Source organism: Balaenoptera borealis, assembly GCF_965194805.1.
Source record: "Balaenoptera borealis genome assembly, chromosome: 1".
NCBI classification, from domain to species: Eukaryota; Metazoa; Chordata; class Mammalia; order Artiodactyla; family Balaenopteridae; genus Balaenoptera; species Balaenoptera borealis.
In genome coordinates, this window is record NC_138860.1 from 85,452,221 (window position 1) to 85,471,624 (window position 19,404).

At 47.1% G+C, this 19,404-nt stretch overlaps 3 protein-coding genes across 7 annotated transcripts; 2 read left to right on the forward strand and 1 right to left on the reverse strand.

Annotated features, from left to right (window-relative positions):
- Nucleotides 1-378: 378 nt before the first annotated feature.
- On the forward strand, nucleotides 379-11,135 carry VPS72 (vacuolar protein sorting 72 homolog). Of its 2 annotated transcripts, none has more exons than XM_082347078.1 (6): nucleotides 379-651; nucleotides 3,928-4,080; nucleotides 4,256-4,370; nucleotides 4,789-4,965; nucleotides 9,903-10,047; nucleotides 10,549-11,135. In XM_082347078.1, exons 1-6 carry the CDS (start codon nucleotides 535-537, stop codon nucleotides 10,934-10,936), a joined length of 1,095 nt encoding a protein of 364 aa, XP_082203204.1. In that variant the 5' UTR covers nucleotides 379-534; the 3' UTR covers nucleotides 10,937-11,135. The 2 variants fall into 2 exon arrangements, with proteins under 2 accessions (XP_082203204.1, XP_082203205.1); XM_082347079.1 differs by having other exon boundaries at nucleotides 405-651; nucleotides 10,569-11,135.
- Nucleotides 11,136-11,635: 500 nt separating this feature from the next.
- TMOD4 (tropomodulin 4) lies at nucleotides 11,636-16,339 on the forward strand. 4 transcript variants are annotated; one of them, XM_082346869.1, is made up of 9 exons: nucleotides 11,636-11,833; nucleotides 12,476-13,363; nucleotides 13,677-13,793; nucleotides 14,277-14,366; nucleotides 14,549-14,679; nucleotides 14,775-14,882; nucleotides 15,279-15,422; nucleotides 15,681-15,825; nucleotides 16,232-16,339. In XM_082346869.1, exons 2-9 carry the CDS (start codon nucleotides 12,877-12,879, stop codon nucleotides 16,252-16,254), a joined length of 1,245 nt encoding a protein of 414 aa, XP_082202995.1. In that variant the 5' UTR covers nucleotides 11,636-11,833; nucleotides 12,476-12,876; the 3' UTR covers nucleotides 16,255-16,339. The 4 variants fall into 4 exon arrangements, with proteins under 4 accessions (XP_082202995.1, XP_082202996.1, XP_082202997.1 ...); XM_082346870.1 differs by having other exon boundaries at nucleotides 12,719-13,363; XM_082346871.1 differs by having other exon boundaries at nucleotides 12,835-13,363.
- A 525-nt stretch (nucleotides 16,340-16,864) lies between these two features.
- Nucleotides 16,865-19,334, reverse strand: SCNM1 (sodium channel modifier 1). Its single transcript, XM_082347197.1, has 7 exons — nucleotides 19,176-19,334; nucleotides 18,860-18,930; nucleotides 18,201-18,289; nucleotides 18,006-18,100; nucleotides 17,798-17,886; nucleotides 17,169-17,363; nucleotides 16,865-17,020 (listed from the first exon to the last, which is right to left on the reverse strand). The coding sequence occupies exons 1-7, from the start codon at nucleotides 19,224-19,226 to the stop codon at nucleotides 16,921-16,923; spliced, it is 690 nt and encodes a 229-aa protein (XP_082203323.1). The 5' UTR covers nucleotides 19,227-19,334; the 3' UTR covers nucleotides 16,865-16,920.
- Nucleotides 19,335-19,404: the final 70 nt, after the last annotated feature.

Sequence of the window (19,404 nt, forward strand, 5' to 3'; positions counted from 1 at the left end):
AAGCTCAAACGCAAACTCAGGTCTGGCTGGCTCTAAAGCTGTGCTCTTAACCACACTACTATTCTGCCACAAGGATTTTGGACTTTATCCTGTAGTTGACGGGGAGCCATTAAAGATTTTTGAGCAGAAGAGTGACAAAATCTGGGTTTTTAGAAAGGTTTCTACTGACAGCAGAGTGGAAACGTACTGGAGCAGAGGGAGACTGACCTCTTCTAAATGAAAATTTCTACACTCCCAAATTCTGTACTTGGGGTAGTGGGGCTCCTGGTGTCACCGAGTGGAGTCATTCCACAGCCCAGATGGGCGCGCGAACTGGGGCGAGGAGCTTGGGGTGGTCTCTACGCAGGAGTGGGCGGGGCTGAAGCTTTGAGAAGGCCTAGGGGATGGGACTAGGAGCCTGTCGACGCTCTGCTACTTCTGCCTGTAGGCGACCGGCTTCCGCCGCCCGCCCGCAGGTAGTGGTGTCGAGCCCCGAGCCCAGAGAACGGTGCTGGGTGAGGGGCTGCTGGTGGCGACGCAGTTCGTGTAGGCCATATGAGCTTGGCTGGGGGTCGGGCCCCCCGGAAGACCGCGGGGAACCGGCTTTCTGGGCTCCTGGAGGCAGAGGAGGAAGATGAGTTCTACCAGACGACTTATGGGGGTTTCACAGAGGTAAGAGCCGGGCCCAGGAAGAGGGAGGGAAGAAAGGTAAAAGGAGTCCTGACGAAGGGAGAAACCTCGGACAAAGAAGGGAGCGGGGAAGAGAGAGGAGCCCTGGTAGCTGATCCTCGAGATGGGGGGATAAACTGGAGTCCTAGAAGGGGAGCCCTGGATGGGTTTGGAGGGGTCAGGAATGGTGAAGCTGTCCAGAGGACCCGAGAGTGTGGCTGAAACCTACTGTGTATTTCCCCAGTTGTGTCACTCAGTGCACTTTTGACGTGTCTAGCATACGCCAGGCACATCGTAGTCACGCGGTATATACTCGTTGGCCCACTACCTGGTTATTAACGTGAAGTATAGAAAGGAACCTCTCAAAAAAAAATTAGAGGGACTTAGCCTACTCCTTTTTCAGCTTTCAAATCTCGTTGTATAGATGTCTTAGATAACCGTTCCTTGGCTATCCAAAAAAGTGTCCCCGTATATTTCCTTCGTAAAACATATTTCAATTTGTAATTAGATTTGGTTTGCTTATTTGCTTATACTTTACCATTAGATTGTAAGCTCTGTAAGGTCAGAGGTGGTCTGTTTTGTTCAACAGTATATGTCCAGTGTCTGGATTGAGTTGGCACTTGTTAAATTTTTATTGATTGAATCTATCCATTCTTCAATGTTTTAAGCGCCTAGAGCAAGCCAATCACCGTGACAGGCTCTATGGAAACAGAATTAAAAACACCTCTTTATCTTTACATATTCCAGACTCCAGTGGGGGAATTAGCTGAGTTAACAGTCAGTTAAAATATTGTGTGATAAGAAGTAAAATAAGTGTTAAGCATAGGGTGCTGTGGTAACACATGGGAGCCAGAGTTGTTGTTTGGGATGGACATCCCTGGGGGACATGATGTTTAAGCTGAGGACAGTATGAAAAGTAGGTCTTGGGTGGATGAAGAGCCGTAGGACTGGAAGCAGGTAGAGGAGGAAGGTTAGTCCCGCGAGGGGGTGGGGCACAATATGTAAAGGCACTGAGATCCTTGTCTGGAACTCTCACATCTATTCTCATTCTCCAGGCCATGAAGGAGAATACAAGTTAGAGGGAGTAGGCATGGGCCAGATCCTGTACAGCCTTGTGAGCCATGTTAAGGAGTTTTGCTCTTCGTTCAAAGGACTGAGAAGATTATTTCATGATCAGATTTGTACTTTAGAAAGATCACTCTGTAATGAGGAAAATTATTTGAAGGAGGCAGTGGAAGTGGAGAAACATGGATAGGAGGGGTCAAGAGAAATTAAGGAAATAGAATCCACAGGAGTTGGTGACTGATTAGGAATCATTACTTACACAGCCCTGACCAATTAGTTTAAAATAGAATCTTCTCATCCCTCCTTCAAAAGCCATTTTCCTATTCCTGTCATTTTACGAGTCGTTATTTAATATGTACCCTTTGTGCTTCCAAAAAGGATTTAAGGAGGCTTACCATATAAACAAAAAGTAGGAACAGTAAAAATAGAGACAGATCAGAAGTAATTGTAGCAGGAGCCTCTGCTAAAATGGTAATAGCAGTTGATATTAAATTTAGCTGTGACTCTCCTGGCAGCCAAATCCTGAATTTCTTTTTTTAGTAAGAAAGAAGCATATAAGTTCTTTAAGAGAGATAAACTTATTCAGCATTAAACCTAGGAAGAATTGTATCCTTATATATAAAGTAACAGGGGTTTGGTAGATGATGTAAAAATATACTCTTATCTAGTCATGTCTCTTAATGACCCTCGATAAAAGCCAAAGGAATGGTAGTAAATACGTAACTTAGTGAAAGCATTTCAATTGGGCACTAAGCTAATGTGTAGTTGAACTACTACCCTCTGGTGATTTGACTTAATACCAGGTCAGGGCTGAGGGGATTAATGTGTTCCCAGGTTGTCTTTCACAAACATCAGTTGGGAGGAAATGATGGTCATCAGTGCAAGACTGAACGCTGGCTGGCTTGGAGTGTCAACTGTCTGTGTTATTTGCTTACTTTGGCACCATGTGTACCAAGATTAGCCCATTAATCTCATCATTGATTGAAGAGAAAGCCACATGTTTGAGGTGCAGCCCCACCCAATTAACTCTCCTGTCCCCAACTGGTTTTTTTTCCTCTTTCCTTTCCAGTGTGGCTGCCGTTTTAGCCCTAGCTTGTATCTCCTCAGGCCTTGGCTCTACTCCATGTTCTCTACTCCAGCGCATCCGACCACCTCCAGAGCTTTCTGAAACACCCCTTGTATACAGTTTTCCCCTCCCCCCAAATCTTCGGTGGCTTCCCATTATAGATAGTAGTAGTACCCAACTATTTTTCTGTCCCAACTCACCTGAGGAATGAGACATATTTCTCAGTAACTTTAGTTTACTTCAACAGTGATTATCAATGCTGGGACAAGTAAGGAGAGGGAGAGGATTGAGAATCACTGGCCTGCAAGTTAAAGTCATAAGTTTATTAGCCTGACACTTAAGTTTTTCTACAGATTGAATACAACCTTCTTTTCAAATCTTGTAGCTCTATAGGGCAATCAGTTAATGTTGGAAGGAGGCTGTACTGGAGCCAAAAGCAGTCAGCTAGGAAGACTTCTTGCCAGAGACAAACCTTCTGCTTTACTTAAGTCTAAATGCTTATTCTATCAACATGTTATACACATTCTTGCTTCTGAATCTTTGTTCCTGCCACTTGATCTGCCCATGATTCCTTCTCCCTCTTGGTTATCTAAATACTACCAGTATTTTAAACCATGGCTCAAGTCCTCTTCATTCTTTAGAGTCTAAACAGGGTTTAGTAAACTACAACCTGCTGGCTGAATCTGGCCCTTTACAGAAAAAGTTTGCCAGCCCTTGTTCTAAAGGAATAAACTCTAAAGTTTAGACCTTCCCAGTCCACCTATTCATAGCAGGTGTACCTTCCTCTGAACACCTGTAACATTTTATTGCCTTTGGTAGTTTATATGTTGCCTTGTATTAAAACTTCCTTTTATAATTATGCTGTGACATCTACTAGACTGTGAGACCCCTGAAGGTAGAGATCAAACCATATGCTTTTGTACCCCAGCACTTAACACAGTGTGCTACAGGAGAAGGGCAATCAATTAATGTTAGAAGGGGTGGTGCTGGAGCCATCAGCTAGGAAAGCTTCTTGCCTGAGGCAAATGAAAGGTTGGGATGGGAAGGAGAGTGGGGCAGCCATTATCAATAAGCAGAGGGATTCTGTTCCTCCTGGAGGGACATTAATAACTGATGCCAGTGAGAACCTCATCTCCCTATGTCCTCAGGAATCAGGAGATGATGAGTATCAAGGGGACCAGTCAGACACAGAGGATGAGGTGGACTCTGACTTTGACATCGACGAAGGGGATGAACCATCCAGTGATGGAGAAGCAGAAGAGCCGAGAAGGAAGCGCCGAGTAGTCACCAAAGCATATAAGGTGCAGGGGAGGCCTGGTTTTCTTGGACTTCCTTAATTTGTAGTCTCCCTTTCATCAGGTCCCAGTTGTCCCCACACCAATCTCATTTTCTACTGTGCTGGTTTTCTCTTCCTAAGATCTTCATCTTTCTTCTATTTCTTCTCTTCCCTGGTGTCTGATTCCAATCTGTCCCCAGGAGCCCCTGAAGAGCTTGAGGCCTCGAAAGGTCAGCACCCCAGCTGGTAGCTCTCAGAAGACCCGAGAAGAGAAGGCATTGCTTCCACTAGAACTACAGGATGATGGCTCTGACAGTGAGTGGGGATGTTTGGGTCAACTGACAAAATTGAAATATGGTGATAAAGTATTGTATTAGTGTTAAGTTTACTGAAGTTGGTAACTGTACTATGGGTATGTAAGGACAATTCTTATTCTTAGGAAATATACACCGAGTATTTAGGGGAAGAGAGCCATGATGTGTGCAACTTAACTCACAGGTTATTCAGAAAACACACACACACACACACACACACACACACACAGAATGCAAATAGGGCAAAATATTAACAGGTGATCTGGTAAAGGATACATGGGTGTTCTTTGTACTATTCTTACAAATTTTTTGTAAGTTTGACATGATTTCCAAACAAAAAGTTTTAAAATTAAAAAAAAAAAATACAGAGGAGGTAGACATGAATTCAAAGATTTCTCCCTCTCTTATTTTCTTCCCAGGTCGGAAGTCCATGCGGCAATCTACAGCTGAGCACACACGACAAACATTCCTTCGGGTACAAGAGAGGCAAGGCCAGTCACGGCGGCGAAAGGGGCCCCACTGTGAGCGGCCACTGACCCAGGAGGAGCTGCTCAGGGAGGCCAAGATCACAGAGGAGCTCAACTTACGTTCACTGGGTCAGTCTGGTTTTCAGAACAGTGGGTAGAGGGGCTAAGGAGCATGAGAAAAACTGAGACCTGGAGGACCCAAAGAACTGGAAAGATGGAGATTTGGGACAAGGGAATCAGAAGAAAGAAATGGGGAGAGTAAGTGATTAGGAGCAAGGAAGTAAGCAGTTATGAGGGCTCTGAAGAACAAGTTATACTGAAGTACTTTGGTCTAAAATAAGAATCATACAGAACTCAGTTCAGATCCTAGTTCTGCTGTTCATTTGCTGTAAGACTGCAGGCAAATTACTTGCAACCTACTTGCATCTTTCTCTCCTTGTTCACAAAATGGGGTGATGATGCCTACTTTAATGATCGTGAGAATTAGAAATTGAGTAGAATCAGTCAGTTCATGGGATACATTGCTATAAAGTAAGAATTCTTTAAAGTCTCTTCAGTTTATGTGCTATTGGGCACACAGTCATGTATGGTAACATATTGTACAAAAGCATACATTTCTTTGAAGGATGGTGAGGATTCTCAGATCACGAGAGGTACGTGAGAAATTGAGGGAACAGCAGATTTCGTACCTCCCATCACATGCTCACTCTGGGGCATACTTTCATTGAGTGAAACAACAGGTGAAATCTCCTACAATATTTAATTTGTTATTTCTCTCTCTCTGAATCTGTCTCTTTTTTGACTAAGCACATATAATTGAACGTGTATAACCCAAATACAATTTCACTGTGGAGTAGAAGATTGTTTACCCAGAATATCTGGACCCAACTCATTTCAGTTTAATGATAGTTTTGAAATTTAGATAACTTAACTCCAGAAGACCACAATGACTGAGAAAAGATTTAATTCATTTCCAACATTTTCAGGATGTATTCTCGTGACATTTTTTTTTTAATATATTAGCTTTAAAATGGGAAATATAATCTCTGTCTGTATAATGGCAATGCCGTGCTTTAAAACAGTAGCTATCTCTTAAAACATATAAATGAGAACCATCACAAATAACATGGTCACTTGCTGTCACTGTAATTACAATCTGTATCCTTTGACTACATTGATTGTTTCAGGCCACTGTAAAGAGAGTGATTCCCAGGCTTCTGATATCGGTAACTGACGTAGGAGATCCTGGAGGGGCTTGTTTGGCAGGAGAAGAAATAATAAGTTCATTTTTGAACATGTTGGATTTGAAGTGTCTATGGGCAATTCATGCAGTGCTGAGAAGTCAGTTAAACACACAAATCTGATGCTTGGACAAGATATCTGGGCTAGAAATATAAATTCGGAAGTTTTAGAATATGGATGGTAATTGACATGGGAGTGGATGAGATTACCCAGGGAGAAAGCATAGAGGGAGAAGAGTAGACAGAGGCTCAAGAAGGTCCTGCAGACACTAAAATGTAATGGTCTCCTATAAGAGGAGGAGCTTAGAAAAGAATATGAGGAGTGGCCAGAGAGTGGGAAACTCCAGGAGAGTTTGTCATAAGAGCACTAAGGAAAGAGACTGTTACAAGAGAGTAGTTGCTGAGAGCTGCTGAGACACCAGTGAAGAAAACTGAGAAGTGTCCATTGGTTTTGGTGACATGGAGGTCAGAGATGACCTTAACACTTTTTGGGGACCAAGCCATTTGGAAGTTGGTTGGGAAGCCAGACTTCTAAAATTTGGCCATGAAGGGTAGGAGAGGGAACATCAAAGATTGGAGAGTGTGTATTTTTGGTGAGATGCAACTGAAAGAATTTAAAGACAGAAAAGAAAGAAAGGATTGTTAGTAGTGTAGGGTTTTGGAGAAATGGGAGGCGGGGTGGGAGCTAGGGCATGGGTGGAAGAATTGGCCTCCATTAAGAGGAAGGAAGGAAGGGTGGCTCATAGTTGTAGGGTTGTAAATCCAGAGCAGGACAGTGCAGTAGTTTTCATCTGATGTCTTTTAGGCACTGTCATCTCTCAGGTGTTGGGAATAGAGTTGGAAGCTTGAGAGTGAAGACTGTTTGAAATAGTTGTGGAGATAGGATCATCTGCTGGTGTTGGCGGGTCTGTTGAAGTTTGGGACCATGAATTTCTGGGGTTCCACTCTACCTATTGTGTAACTTTTCTCCAGTAGCACTCAGCAATCCAGGTCTGGGCGAGGGAGTTTAGACTGACAAGAGAATGACTGATAGATTGAGGAACCTAAGCTCGATTTTAAAAGGAAAACAAGGGACTTCCCTGGCGGTCCAGCGGTTAAGACTCCGCGCTTCCATTGCAGGGGGCACGGGTTCGATCCCTGGTTGGGGAACTAAGATCCCCCATGCTGTGCTGTGCGGCCAAAAAATAAATAAAACAGAGGGTTTAAATTAATAAATAAATAACAAGGATAATGAAGGCTGGAAGGGGTGATAGATAGAATGAAGAGATATTCAGGTATTAGAAGTACTGAAGAACTAGAAGAACAGAAGTATCTAGAGTGTGGAGCAAAGAGACCTGAAGTGTGGGGCCCAGTAGGACACAGGCACATCCTGCCCAGGATGTGGGAGAATAATCAGCCTCTACCAGAGGAGAGTGGTGGCCTCCGTGGATGACAGGTTTCCCGTAAGGCAAGTTTTGGAAGGCATGCTGAGTGAGGAAATTGAGGAAATAGATGAGTTGGCTGATTATAGAGCAGGAGTTACAGAGGATACAGGGAAGTGTTCGAGAGAAGGGTTGGAAGGTTGGCTCAAGAGAAAGAAAGCAATATTACCAACCAGAATTCAAGTACAAAAGAGGTTAAATCACTGGGGGTGTGGGGGGGGCGGGAGGTGTGTAGTCCAGAGGACTCTTCTGCTCTTACTCTATCTAGAGGATTGTGTTCACAGTACCACGTTTAAGGAGGACAAAGGGACCAGGAGTATTTAGATCTGTTTATACATTAACAAATCTTTATTGAATTCCTGTAACGTGTGGAATGCCATGTGACCGTGATAATGTATAAGTAATATGAGTCACAGTCACTGCCCTTAAGGAAGAGACATATCTACCAACAATGAACTGCCATAGAGCAGTGTCACCGGGTCCAGCCAGGGCAACTGTGGTGAACTAGAGAGGAGTGCCTGAAAGGAGGAGCAGTTACTCAGCTCAGCTAATCGTTGCCCTGTGAGAATACAGACACAGGGTTGCCAGATTTTCTTGTTATTTTTAAAAGGGACCAGAAATCTCTGTATTTAAATGTAATTTCCTGACTTTTAAATGTCAGCAACTAATTCAAAATTTTCTTTAAAACGCTATACAAATCAAGCAGAACACGTAAGGGGGCTGCCATCTTGCAGCCTCTGCCATAGACTGTGATAAGTACAGGAATAGAAGAGTATTTTAGGCACAGGGGTGGCAAAGGAGGGAGTGACTCAGAACCATGTTGTATGAGGAATGGTTCAGTGGAAGGGGTGTTGTGATCAGCCTGGAGAGAGACGGACACTAATTTCTTTCTTTTTTTTTTTTTAATTGGGGTATAGTTGCTTTACAATGTTAGTTTCTGCTGTACAGAGAAGTGAATCAGCTATATGTATACATATATCCCCTCTTTTTTGGATTTCCTTCCCATTTAGGTCACCACAGAGCATTATGTAGAGTTCCCTATGCTATACAGCAGGGTCTCATTAGTTATCTATTTTATACATATTAGTGTATATATGTCAATCCCAATCTCCCAATTCATCCCACCTCCCCCTTTCCCCCCTTGATGTCCATACATTTGTTCTCTACGTCTGTGTCTCTATTTCTGCTTTGCAAACAGGTTCATCTGTACCATTTTTCTAGATTCCACATATATGTGTTAACATACGGTATTTGTTTTTCTCTTTCTGACTTACTTCACTCTGTATGACAGTCTCTAGGTCCATCCACGTCTCTACAAAAGACCCAATTTCGTTCCTTTTTATGGCTGAGTAATATTCCAGTGCATTTATATACCACATCTTTATCCATTCATCTGTTGATGGACGCTTAGGTTGCTTCCATGACCTGGTTATTGTAAATAGTGCTGCAGTGAACATTGGAATGCGTGTGTCTTTTTGAATTATGGTTTTCTCAGGGTATATGCCCAGTAGTGGGATTGCTGGGTCATATGATAATTCTATTTTTAATTTTTTAAGGAACTTCCATACTGTTCTCCATAGTGGCTGTATCAATTTACATTCCCACCAACAGTGCAAGAGGGTTCCCTTTTCTCCACACCCTCTCCAGCATTTATTGTTTGTAGATTTTTTGATAATGGCCATTCTGACCGGTGGGAGGTGATACCTCATTGTAGTTTTGATTTGCATTTCTCTAATAATTAGTGATGTTGAGCATCTTTTCATGTGCCTCTCGGCCATCTGTATGTTTTCTTTGGAGAAATGTCTATATAGGTCTTCCACCCATTTTTTGATTGGGGTGTTTGTTTTTTTGATATTGAGCTGCATGAGCTGTTTGTATATTTTGGAGATTAATCCCTTGTCTGTTGCTTCGTGGACACTAATTTCAACTATTTAAAGGACTGTCAAGTGGAAGACAGGTTAGACTTGTGTCCCTTATGGCCTTAAAAGGTAAAAACAGTGTCAACAGGAAGTATGTTTCAGCTCAAAATGGGAAAGAACTCTAATGATTAGAGATGCCTGAAGATGCAGTGTGCTGCCTTGGATGGGAGCAAGTTGACAGGGCAGTAACGGAGGGGTATCTGGGGAAATGAGTAGGCTCTTCATCAAAGGGTCCCTTTCAACTCTGAAGTCCTACAGTTCTGAGTGGGTGAGGAACCAAGTGGACCTAAGAAATGATGAGCAGAGAGGATGTCAAGAGGGGCAAGCAGAAAGCTTATGAAATGGCGGATGCTTGAGGGCCTTAGAGGACTTTCCTGATTGGCTTGGGTAGGCAGTGACTAGACAGCCAGGAAGATAAGAGACTGTAGGACAGAACTGGGGTTTGGGAAGACGGGAATTGACCATCCCCTCATTCCTTCCTGAAGAGACATATGAGCGGCTTGAGGCTGACAAAAAGAAGCAGGTCCACAAGAAGCGGAAGTGCCCTGGGCCCATAATCACCTACCATTCAGTGACAGTGCCACTAGTTGGGGAGCCAGGCCCTAAAGAAGAGAATGTCGACGTAGAAGGGTGAGTGAGTGAACCTCAAGGGGAGAAGAGGAGTGTGGTTTCTCCCTTCTGTATTCAGCTTGTATTCCCTCAGCCCCATCTCACTTGCTTTCCTCACACAGCTCTCTAACACCTGAGTATCTTTCAGATTCCTCTTCCTGTCATCTCCTATTTCTCTTTTAGCCTCTCTCTTCTCCTTTTCTGTTTTTCCATCCGGCTCTGCTTTGTTTTGTTCTGTCACTTAATAGATTCTCTCAGAATGTTGCCACCCACTGCCTCCTCCTCTTTCCTCACCTGTCTGATCTCTTTCTTTATCAGTTTTCTCTCCTCAGCTTTTTTTAATTTTAAAATTATTTATTTATTTGGCTGCGCTCAGTCTTAGTTGCGGTGTGCATGCGGGATCTAGTTCCCTGACCGGGGATCGAACCCAGGCCCCCCTGCATTGGGAGAGAGGAGTCTTAACCACTGGACCACCAGGGAAGTCCCTCGGCTCTTTGTGTTTTTCTCTGTCTTTTCCCTCAGACTTGATCCTGCTCCCACAGCTTCTGCATTGACACCCCGTGCTGGGACTGGACCCGTCATCCCTCCTGCTCGCTGCTCACGTACCTTCATCACTTTTAGTGATGATGCGACGTTTGAGGAATGGTTTCCCCAAGGGCGGCCTCCAAAGGTCCCTGTTCGGGAGGTCTGCCCAGTGACCCATCGCCCAGCCCTGTACCGGGACCCTGTTACAGACATACCCTACGCCACTGCTCGAGCCTTCAAGATCATCCGTGAGGCCTACAAGAAGTACATCACTGCCCACGGACTGCCGCCCACTGCTTCAGCCCTGGGCCCTGGCCCACCACCTCCTGAGCCCCTCCCTGGCTCTGGGCCCCGAGCCTTGCGCCAGAAAATTGTCATCAAATGAAGGGATGTCTAGTCCTTAGAAACCTCTTTCCTGTCCTAACTTGGGGCTCTTAAGTTAGGGCTCTTAAGAAGCCTGCTTCTCCCCTTTGTCATGCTGGTCTTTGTCCAGCCCTTCTCTGTATTTCTTTCCCTATCTTTTCCCCTAGTTCCTACTGCTTTTGTTTGTGTTTTTTAATCTAATAAAATAGAAAGATCCCTTTTGTCTGGTGTCTAATCTAGGTTGTGAGCAAAAAGTATTTGTGAATGAGTATATATGGGCCTTTATATTTGTTTAATAGCATTTGTTATGAGTTGCCCTTTTTACTTATTTATTTTTTTAAGGGTTATTTTTATTTTTTGGCCGTGCTGCGTGGCTTGTGGGATCTTAGTTCCCTGACCAGGGATTGACCCTAAGCCTTCAGCAGTGAAAGCGCCGAGTCCTAACCGTTGGACTGCCAGGCAATTCCTAGAGTTGCCCTTTTTGAATTGTAAAATATTCATTCCTCTAACAGTTTATAAACACCTTAAAATTAGACACCAAAACAAAATCCTTATCCTCACCTTTATATCTCTGTATAGTCACTGCTTTGAATATAGCAGGCACCAAATAAGTAGGAACTGTGTGATTCTCATAGAACTCCAGTTTCTAGGACTCGGGCTTGTATGAAGGGGAGGAGGTGCCATGGCTCTTAGTGGCCACTAGAGGCTCTCAGGGCTGGGCAGGGTATGGGGGCTGTGTATATGTGATCTCCCACTACCCCCACCTGGCCAGAGCTAAAATAATAAAATGCTGAGCTCACTGTTCCCCCACCCTCTCCCCCGTCACTGGGCTCCTCCTGCTGCCAGGACAGTGCTCCTGTAGAACAGACAGACCAACCGACAGAAGGGGAGGTGAGAACGGAGGTGGCCACCAGGACTGGTAGGTGGGGAAGGCAGGGGCCTCACGGGTCAGAGCCTGGTGGGAGATGGGAGGAGAAGAGTGGCTCCTACTGGGAATGAAATGGAGTGTGTGCCTCTGTCACTCAGCATGTTTCTGCCGCTGTCTTGTGTTCTCCTGTAACTGTAGGTTACGTTGTCAATGTAAGTATCTCACACATTCTCTGAATCTTTCATATTCAGCATGGTGTGTATGTGTGGCTTGTGTTTATTTTTCACATTGTAAAAGATCATGCGAGTTTAATCCTCTCACTGTTTTTAGAGAAACTTTATCCCATTTAGAAGGCATTTCCCACCCATTAGACTGGTGTCACCTTCCTGTCCAAAGCCAGGGACAAATTATGGGAACTCAGTACCTGCTTCTAAGGCCGTACCACCCTTCCCCCAACCTGGAAGTCCCCCAGCTCCTCTGAGCCCTTGCTTTGCCTTAGGATTTAGAATTTTAGCAAACAGTGAAATCTTGATCCAACGCAATAAAAGAGGACATGAGGGTAGAGTCAGAGCACTGTCTTTTCCCCCCTGCAATCCTCCTTGCTTTCTTAAACCAGTTTAGGAAAACTGGATTATGGGGAAGAGAGGAGGAATTTCCCTGAAGCTCTCTGCCTGCCCCCCTTCCTTTCAATAGGAGCTGGGCTTGGGGCCAGCTGTGCTTGCAGGGCTCCTGGCAGCTGTGCTAGGGCAAGAGGCACGGACAGTCGAGGTAATAGGGGAGAGGTACTGCCAGGGTTTCTTATACGCTGGGGAAGGCAAATTCAGCCTGGATGTCTGGTATCCCCGTCCGGAGTGGGTGGAAGCTGTGGGAGCCAGAAGGAGGCTCTGGTCCTAGCCGAGCAACCTAACCTTCCCCCGTCTTCCCATGCCCAACTAGGCCTGTCCTCCAAGGCAACCAGTTTATTGTTCTGCCCCACTGACCTGTCTCTCTGTGTCCCTACTGCGTCCATGTACATCTTTCCATCGTCCAACCACTTTCCCCATGTACCCCAGGCTCCGTGAGTGCCACACTGTGGGGAGGGGGTGGGGGCCGTCATGTCATCGTATCAGAAGGAACTGGAGAAATACAGAGACATAGATGAAGATGAGATCCTAAGGACCTTGAGCCCCGAGGAGCTAGAGCAGCTGGACTGCGAGCTACAGGAGATGGACCCCGAGGTAGGGGCTCTAGCACAGTGTACCAGGGGCAGTCCCCACGCATTTGGGAAGGGTGTGGGGCCCTGCGTGACTGAGACCAGGGCTATCTATAGGGCCTGGAGTCCCAAGAGGGTCAGGGGAATGGTGTCTGGAGATGTTTTAGGGAGGCTTGGAGGTGCCCCAGGTCAGAGGGGAGGTCTGACTTGCTCCCCAAAACTCATCCCTAAGAACATGCTCCTGCCAGCTGGACTAAGACAACGTGACCAGACAAAGAAGAGCCCAACGGGGCCGCTGGACCGAGAGGCCCTTTTGCAGTACCTGGAACAGCAGGCACTAGAGGTCAAAGAGCGTGATGACTTGGTTCCCTACACAGGCGAGAAGAAGGGTATGGAGACACTAACATCCATGCCTCCCAGAACCCAAATGGTTGTCTCTCAAATGTCCCCTCCAGCTTCCCTCTCACCTTCCAGCTCCTAGCTGCCCAGGGACTCAGCTGCCTACACCTGCATGCCAGCTTGCACTCTTCAGCTCTTAGACGAGATCAAGGGGACCCAGGAGTCCTGAGCTTGTAGAGGACTCAGGCTTTACAGTGGCTCCTAGTGACCCAGCATTCCACCTCCTGGAGAAGGAAAGGAATCTGGAGGCCAGGATCTTAGGAGAAATGACCTGTATCTGAACCATCCTCATCTCCCCATCAGGGAAACCCTACATTCAGCCCAAGAGAGAAATTCCAGCCCAGGAGCAGATCACTCTGGAGCCTGAGCTGGAGGAGGCACTGGCCCATGCCACAGATGCTGAGATGTGTGATCTAGCAGGTGGGCAGCTGCGGGAAGTTGAGGAGTTGGGAAGATCTGGGGCAGGGGCTCCTAACCATGGCATGGGGCTAGCAGGGAAGGCCCTGAACCAGGATGTGGACGTTTTTGAGAAAGCCTCAGGCAGTGGTTTTAAATTTTTCTTACTTGTTTATGTATGTATTCACTCATCTTTAAATTTAATAAGTTAACAACTCTAGGGCAATTTTACAGGGATTATAAGGCAAAACTATTCTGGCTGAAAACAGGAGGGTCTGACAGACTCCCTCACCCTGTAGTGTCTCCTTAGGGATCTTCCCTTAGCCCTGTCTCAATGTTTTAAAAACCACTGCCTTACGCAGTTTAATGGAAGGGACCCCTAGGACCAAGGGAGAGTGGAAGAGTTCAGGCTTCAAAAATGCAACAGATTCAGAATGAGGTCGGTGGGGGCCCTGGAACAAGTCCATTTTTCTCATTCCCTGTCTCCCCTCTGCCTACTCTCTCCAGCCATTCTGGGCATGTACACACTGATGAGCAACAAGCAATACTATGATGCTATCTGCAGCGGAGAAATCTGCAACACTGAAGGCATTAGCAGTGAGTGTGTTTGGGAGCATGGCACCCAGGGCTCTTGGCAGGCAGTCCCAGAGTCTGAGCAAAGGTAGCAAAGGGTGAAACAGGTGAATCAGGGAGAGGACATGATGCATAAGTCATGAGAACCAATGGGGAGGAGATTGTGGGGGACATGTTGGGGTTTCCTTCCTGCCCTCACCCACCAGGTGTGGTGCAGCCTGACAAGTATAAGCCAGTGCCAGATGAACCCCCAAATCCCACAAACATCGAGGAGATACTGAAGAGTGTTCGAAGCAATGACAAGGAGCTGGAGGAGGTGAACCTCAATAATATCCAGGTATCTGACCCCCATCCTCTAAGCAATAGCACTGGGATAACTCTGCTGACATGTGTGAGTCCCCTAGCCCACCATCCCCTATTCCCCTTTGATAGGACATCCCGATACCCATGCTAACTGAGCTGTGTGAAGCAATGAAGACAAATACCCATGTCCGGAGCTTCAGTCTGGTGGCCACAAGGAGTGGTGACCCCATTGCCAATGTAAGGCTAGTTGACATCCCTAGCCCTCTCCCTGCACCCTGACATGCCCCGCTGGCAGGGCTGACATAAAGGGTTGTGCTGGGGGTGCTATTCCCATCATGCTCTCTTAGGGGAGCCCTGCTGGAGACTCCTACCCTCAGTCCTATGACTCACCGCTCTGAAATCCTCAGCTCATCTTCCTGAAGAGCCACAACCCTCCTACCCACGCCAACTGCACCGCACACTTAATCTCCCTGCTTTCCTTGCTACCTACTCCCACACCTGCCTCCCTCAAGCCCCACCCACAGCTCAAGGACTCTTCCCCAAGAGCTGTGTTTCCCTCTTGCTCCTGTTCTGTCTCTCCTCAGTCATCTGTGAAACTGTCCCCTAATGCTAACCCAAGTTCCTACTACCCAGGCGGTGGCTGACATGTTGCGTGAGAATCGTAGCCTCCAGAGCCTGAACATTGAATCCAACTTCATTAGCAGCACAGGGCTCATGGCTGTGCTGAAGGCAGTTCGGGAGAATGCCACACTCACCGAGCTCCGCGTAGACAACCAGGTCAGCATTCCCTTCTCCTGGTCTTTGCAGTCAGCTAACACTCACTGAGCCTCCTCCCTGAGGCAGCCACTGGGGCAGGATCTCATCTGATCTTGTTTGAACTCTCCTCTTCTTTGTCCCTATGAGGGGAGCCAAGGCAGCGCCTCTCATCACCCACTCTGGAGAAACAAGCCTTTTGACCTCCCAAAGGGTCGGTGGTCTAGGACTGTGAACAACCCAGACAGGGTGGGTGACAGTTTCCATCTCTCCTTCCCCCAGCGCCAGTGGCCTGGCGACGCAGTGGAGATGGAGATGGCCACCGTGCTTGAACAGTGCCCCTCCATTGTCCGCTTTGGCTACCACTTTACACAGCAGGGGCCACGAACTCGGGCAGCCCAGGCCATGACCCGGAACAATGAACTGCGTGAGTAGCTGCAGACGTGGTGTGTGGGGGAGAGGGCACGTAGCTGCAGAAGCTGGTGGATGCTCCTGAAAGCTGACTTAGTGACTAACAGCCTGGGGTGCTGCCAAAGTGACTCACATGAGCAGCTCAAACCCCATAGGTGATCCGAAAGTAGACAGAAAAGCTCCTCTGCCCAAATATACCAGGAGAGAGGCGGAGGGAAGCTACACATACCTGTTTGGGGGAATGATATTTTTATTTGCTGCATTGTTTCTTATTTTGTTAATGTGAGGGGGGAAGGGCATGTTTGGTGGCCTAAAACATTACCTCTTTGTGAGTCTGGCCAAGGAACTAGAAAGAAGAAGAGCACCTTTGCAGGAAGCAAGAGATGGGATAATGACTTGTGTTTACTCTTCTTCCTTTACAGGTCGCCAGCAAAAGAAGAGATAACACTACCCTTCCCTTTACCAACTAGAGCTCGGAGCCCTAAAAGCTTAAATCCTCATCTTGTAAATAAAGGCCCTTCTGTCCGCTCTGCCTGCCTCCTTCCTTGGGCTTTGGGGTGGAAATCTTGGCGCTAACCCCCAAGGGTTACTGCCAGTTCATCAGGGGATTATTTATACTCTGGGCATCAGCAGGCAGGGAGGTTCAAGTTACCAGCAGGAGGTGGGGGAGCTCCCTCCCTTGGTGTTCCCCATAACCCTGCCAATGCCTTTAGTCTCTTCTACTTTCACAGGGTGGCCAGCCCTCGCCCTGTTTCTTGACATGTCCGGCCCCTCCCCCCGAACGCCTACCCACAACCCCCATGTTATTTGAAGGAGGAAAGGACTTTGCATGGAGGTGGAGAAGAAGGCAGAAAACATGAAGGGCAAAAACCTCCTTCTGACAGACTTATTAATAGGGCACCGGGCTGCATGCAGCTGACGCTTGGCATGACTTTGGTAGAAGGTGGGGGAGGGGTTAGAAGTATGGGGAGCTGTGTACATTGCAGAGAAGAACTGGCTGGGCTGAGAAGGTACAGATCTGAAATCCTGAAACAAGGAGCCAGACTCAAGGAAAGTTAGGCTCCCAGCACCCGCTCTAGTTTATTTGTGAACTGAACGGGGAAAGAGGGTGTCAGTCCAAGGGGAGATCAGGGGGTTCCTCTTCATCAGAGTCAAACTCAACATTTTCATCTTTTACCCATCGACCTCGTCCATCTGGGATCCATCCAGAGCTGGAAACATCAGAAAAAATAGAATTGGTCAGGAAAGGAAGTTTATTAAGAAATTAGTGGGGATAAGTAAAAACACTTGAGAAGCTTTGAAAAAAGGAGGGTCAGAGAGAAAAGGGGAAATCTGAGGAAAGTGATTCTGCATACTCACCTTCGAAGGGTGAGGTAATGATCCAGGGCCCGTCTTCTTGTGGGGCTCATAGGTGCAGGAGATGAGACAGTTGCTGATTCCTTGGTCTGTGAGCCAGCCTCAGGCTCAGGTTCTCTACTGATCTTCCCACTTTGGGGTTCAACCTCTGGGGGTGGCAAAGGGGAACGAGAGACAGAGGGACGAAGGGCTTCTGGTCTGTGTAGAGAAGAATCAAAGTCTGTAAAAGCAGTAAAGTAAAGGGCCAAATCTCCTGTGACTCTCAACCCCTTAAAGCAGTGCTTCCTAAACTGTGTTCCTCAAAATATTAATAAGCGTTCTGCATAAAAAGGATTTTGGGATCCAGTGAATTTAGGAAAGGCTAAGTTAACTTTTTTAAGGTTTTTTTTTTTTTTTAATCTTAAGACTTTGTAGAGCCCTTAAAATACACTAATATTACTATTCTTCAAATAGGATTACAAAGCACCACTTCCCAAACTTTTTTTTTAATTACAAGATTCTTTTTCCTGCCTGAAATACAAGGTAACACTTCCAGAACACTAGTATTTCTCAGATTACAATTAGGAAAACGATCACTTTAGAGCCATCTATCTCCTGTCCCTCCCTGTCTCTGGCTTTCCCACCCCACACACCTGTACTTCCGGCGGCAGCAACTGTTATAGTGAGGAGCTCTGTGCAGAGCACTCTGGGTGATAAGTCGAGTCTGGGTTAACAGAGGAGCCTGGCATGGAGATGGGAGACAGAGTCAGAGCCTTCAGAGCTAGAAAGAAGCCAAAGCCCTTCAAGCCTAAGGTGTGCAGCACAGACCTGCCTGGAACACAACCTCCCCACTCTGATTACCTCCGCTTTGGTCTCTTCCCTCCTCAGTTCATTCTGCTCTCTTGGATTCTGCTCCATGCCCTTTCCCGGCTGCTTGCCATAGAAAAGCTGCAGGCCTGAGGAGAAAGGGGAAGAGAATTAAAAGCAGAGCACCAAGGGTGGTCTGAAGAGATTTTAAGGGTTCATTCTCCATCCTCTGTCTTCTCCCAAACTTACTGGACAGATGTTTCTTGCCTGCACGGTGGGCAGTCAGCATGGCCAGAGTGTCCAGTACAGGTCGATGGGGACATATGGCACAAGCAAAGCTGGGGAGGAGGAAAGAAGAAGATAACTGGCCCCAGAGTAGTGGAGTCTTGGCCATAGGTCCCACCCCGTCCTAGCACTCCTTTCCAAAGCCCAACTCCCAAGTCTCCCAATGTCCACCAACCACATCCCTGTCGCTCACTCCTAGCTAAAGAATCCTAGATACTCCCGCTCTCCTCCTTAATAACAAAAGTTTGTTGGGCATCCCTGGTGGCACAGTGGTTGAGAGTCCACCTGCCAATGCAGGGGACACGGGTTCGAGCCCTGGTCCAGGAAGATCCCACATGCCACAGAGCAACTAAGCCTGTGCGCCACAACTACTGAGCCTGCGCTCTAGAGCCCGCGAGCCACAACTACTGAAGCCCGCGCACTTAGAGCCTGTGCTCCGCAACAAGAGAAGCCACCACAGTGAGAAGCCCGCGCACCACAACAAAGAGTAGCCCCCGCTCGCCGCAACTAGAGAAAGCCCGTGGGCAGCAACAAAGACCCAACGCAGCCAAAAAAAAAAAAAAAAAAGTTTATTGAGCCTCTAACCGCAGAACCCTTAGGCTTGATCCACTCCTCGCCCTCACCGTCCATCCCGTAGCATCAGCGCCTCATCCTCTGGGATATAACTGGCCAGCAGATCCCCAACTCTTCGTTTCTGCAAGATATAGGGGAAGAAGTCCGGACGGGATAAAAGTGAAACGATAGGGACGAGGACTCAAAGGGAATAAAGACCATGGGGAGAGCAGAGATCTGGGGCGAAGAAGGGGTCAACAGCAGCTCTAGTGGTCTGGCTCCCTCCGCACCACCCCCCACCAGTTGTTGTCACAGCAACAAAACAGCTCCTTCACAGCCTTCAGTGGGCAGGTGAAGCTGCTCCAGACGCTCTTCTCTCGCGCTTACTTTGAGCACATTGAGTTGACTCCAATCATCCCCTTCCCTCTTGAAAGACATCACGACTGTGAGCCCCAGAAATGTTCAATTCTACGGCTCCGCCTTCGCCACTCCTTTCAGGCCACCGTAGAGAGAGTGGGACTGCTTCCTTCCTTCCTGTCTCTTTCCGGTTGGCCCCCTTACTTCCGGGGACGCTCTTCCATGCATGCACTGCGCGATCCCGGAAGCCCGCCCCTTG

Coding starts and splice junctions, on each gene's coding strand:
- SCNM1 (XM_082347197.1), bottom strand. CDS start 19,226: ATGTCTTTCAAGAGGGAAGGGGATGATTGGAGTCAACTCAATGTGCTC. Junction 18,931..19,175: donor GTCAACTCAATGTGCTCAAA/GTAAGCGCGAGA, acceptor TATATCTTGCAG/AAACGAAGAGTTGGGGATCT. Junction 18,101..18,200: donor AGGCAAGAAACATCTGTCCA/GTAAGTTTGGGA, acceptor CTTTCTCCTCAG/GCCTGCAGCTTTTCTATGGC.
- TMOD4 (XM_082346869.1), top strand. CDS start 12,877: ATGTCATCGTATCAGAAGGAACTGGAGAAATACAGAGACATAGATGAA. Junction 14,883..15,278: donor GTGGTGACCCCATTGCCAAT/GTAAGGCTAGTT, acceptor CCTACTACCCAG/GCGGTGGCTGACATGTTGCG. Junction 15,423..15,680: donor AGCTCCGCGTAGACAACCAG/GTCAGCATTCCC, acceptor TCCTTCCCCCAG/CGCCAGTGGCCTGGCGACGC.
- VPS72 (XM_082347078.1), top strand. CDS start 535: ATGAGCTTGGCTGGGGGTCGGGCCCCCCGGAAGACCGCGGGGAACCGG. Junction 4,371..4,788: donor ACAGGATGATGGCTCTGACA/GTGAGTGGGGAT, acceptor TTTTCTTCCCAG/GTCGGAAGTCCATGCGGCAA. Junction 10,048..10,548: donor GAGAATGTCGACGTAGAAGG/GTGAGTGAGTGA, acceptor CTTTTCCCTCAG/ACTTGATCCTGCTCCCACAG.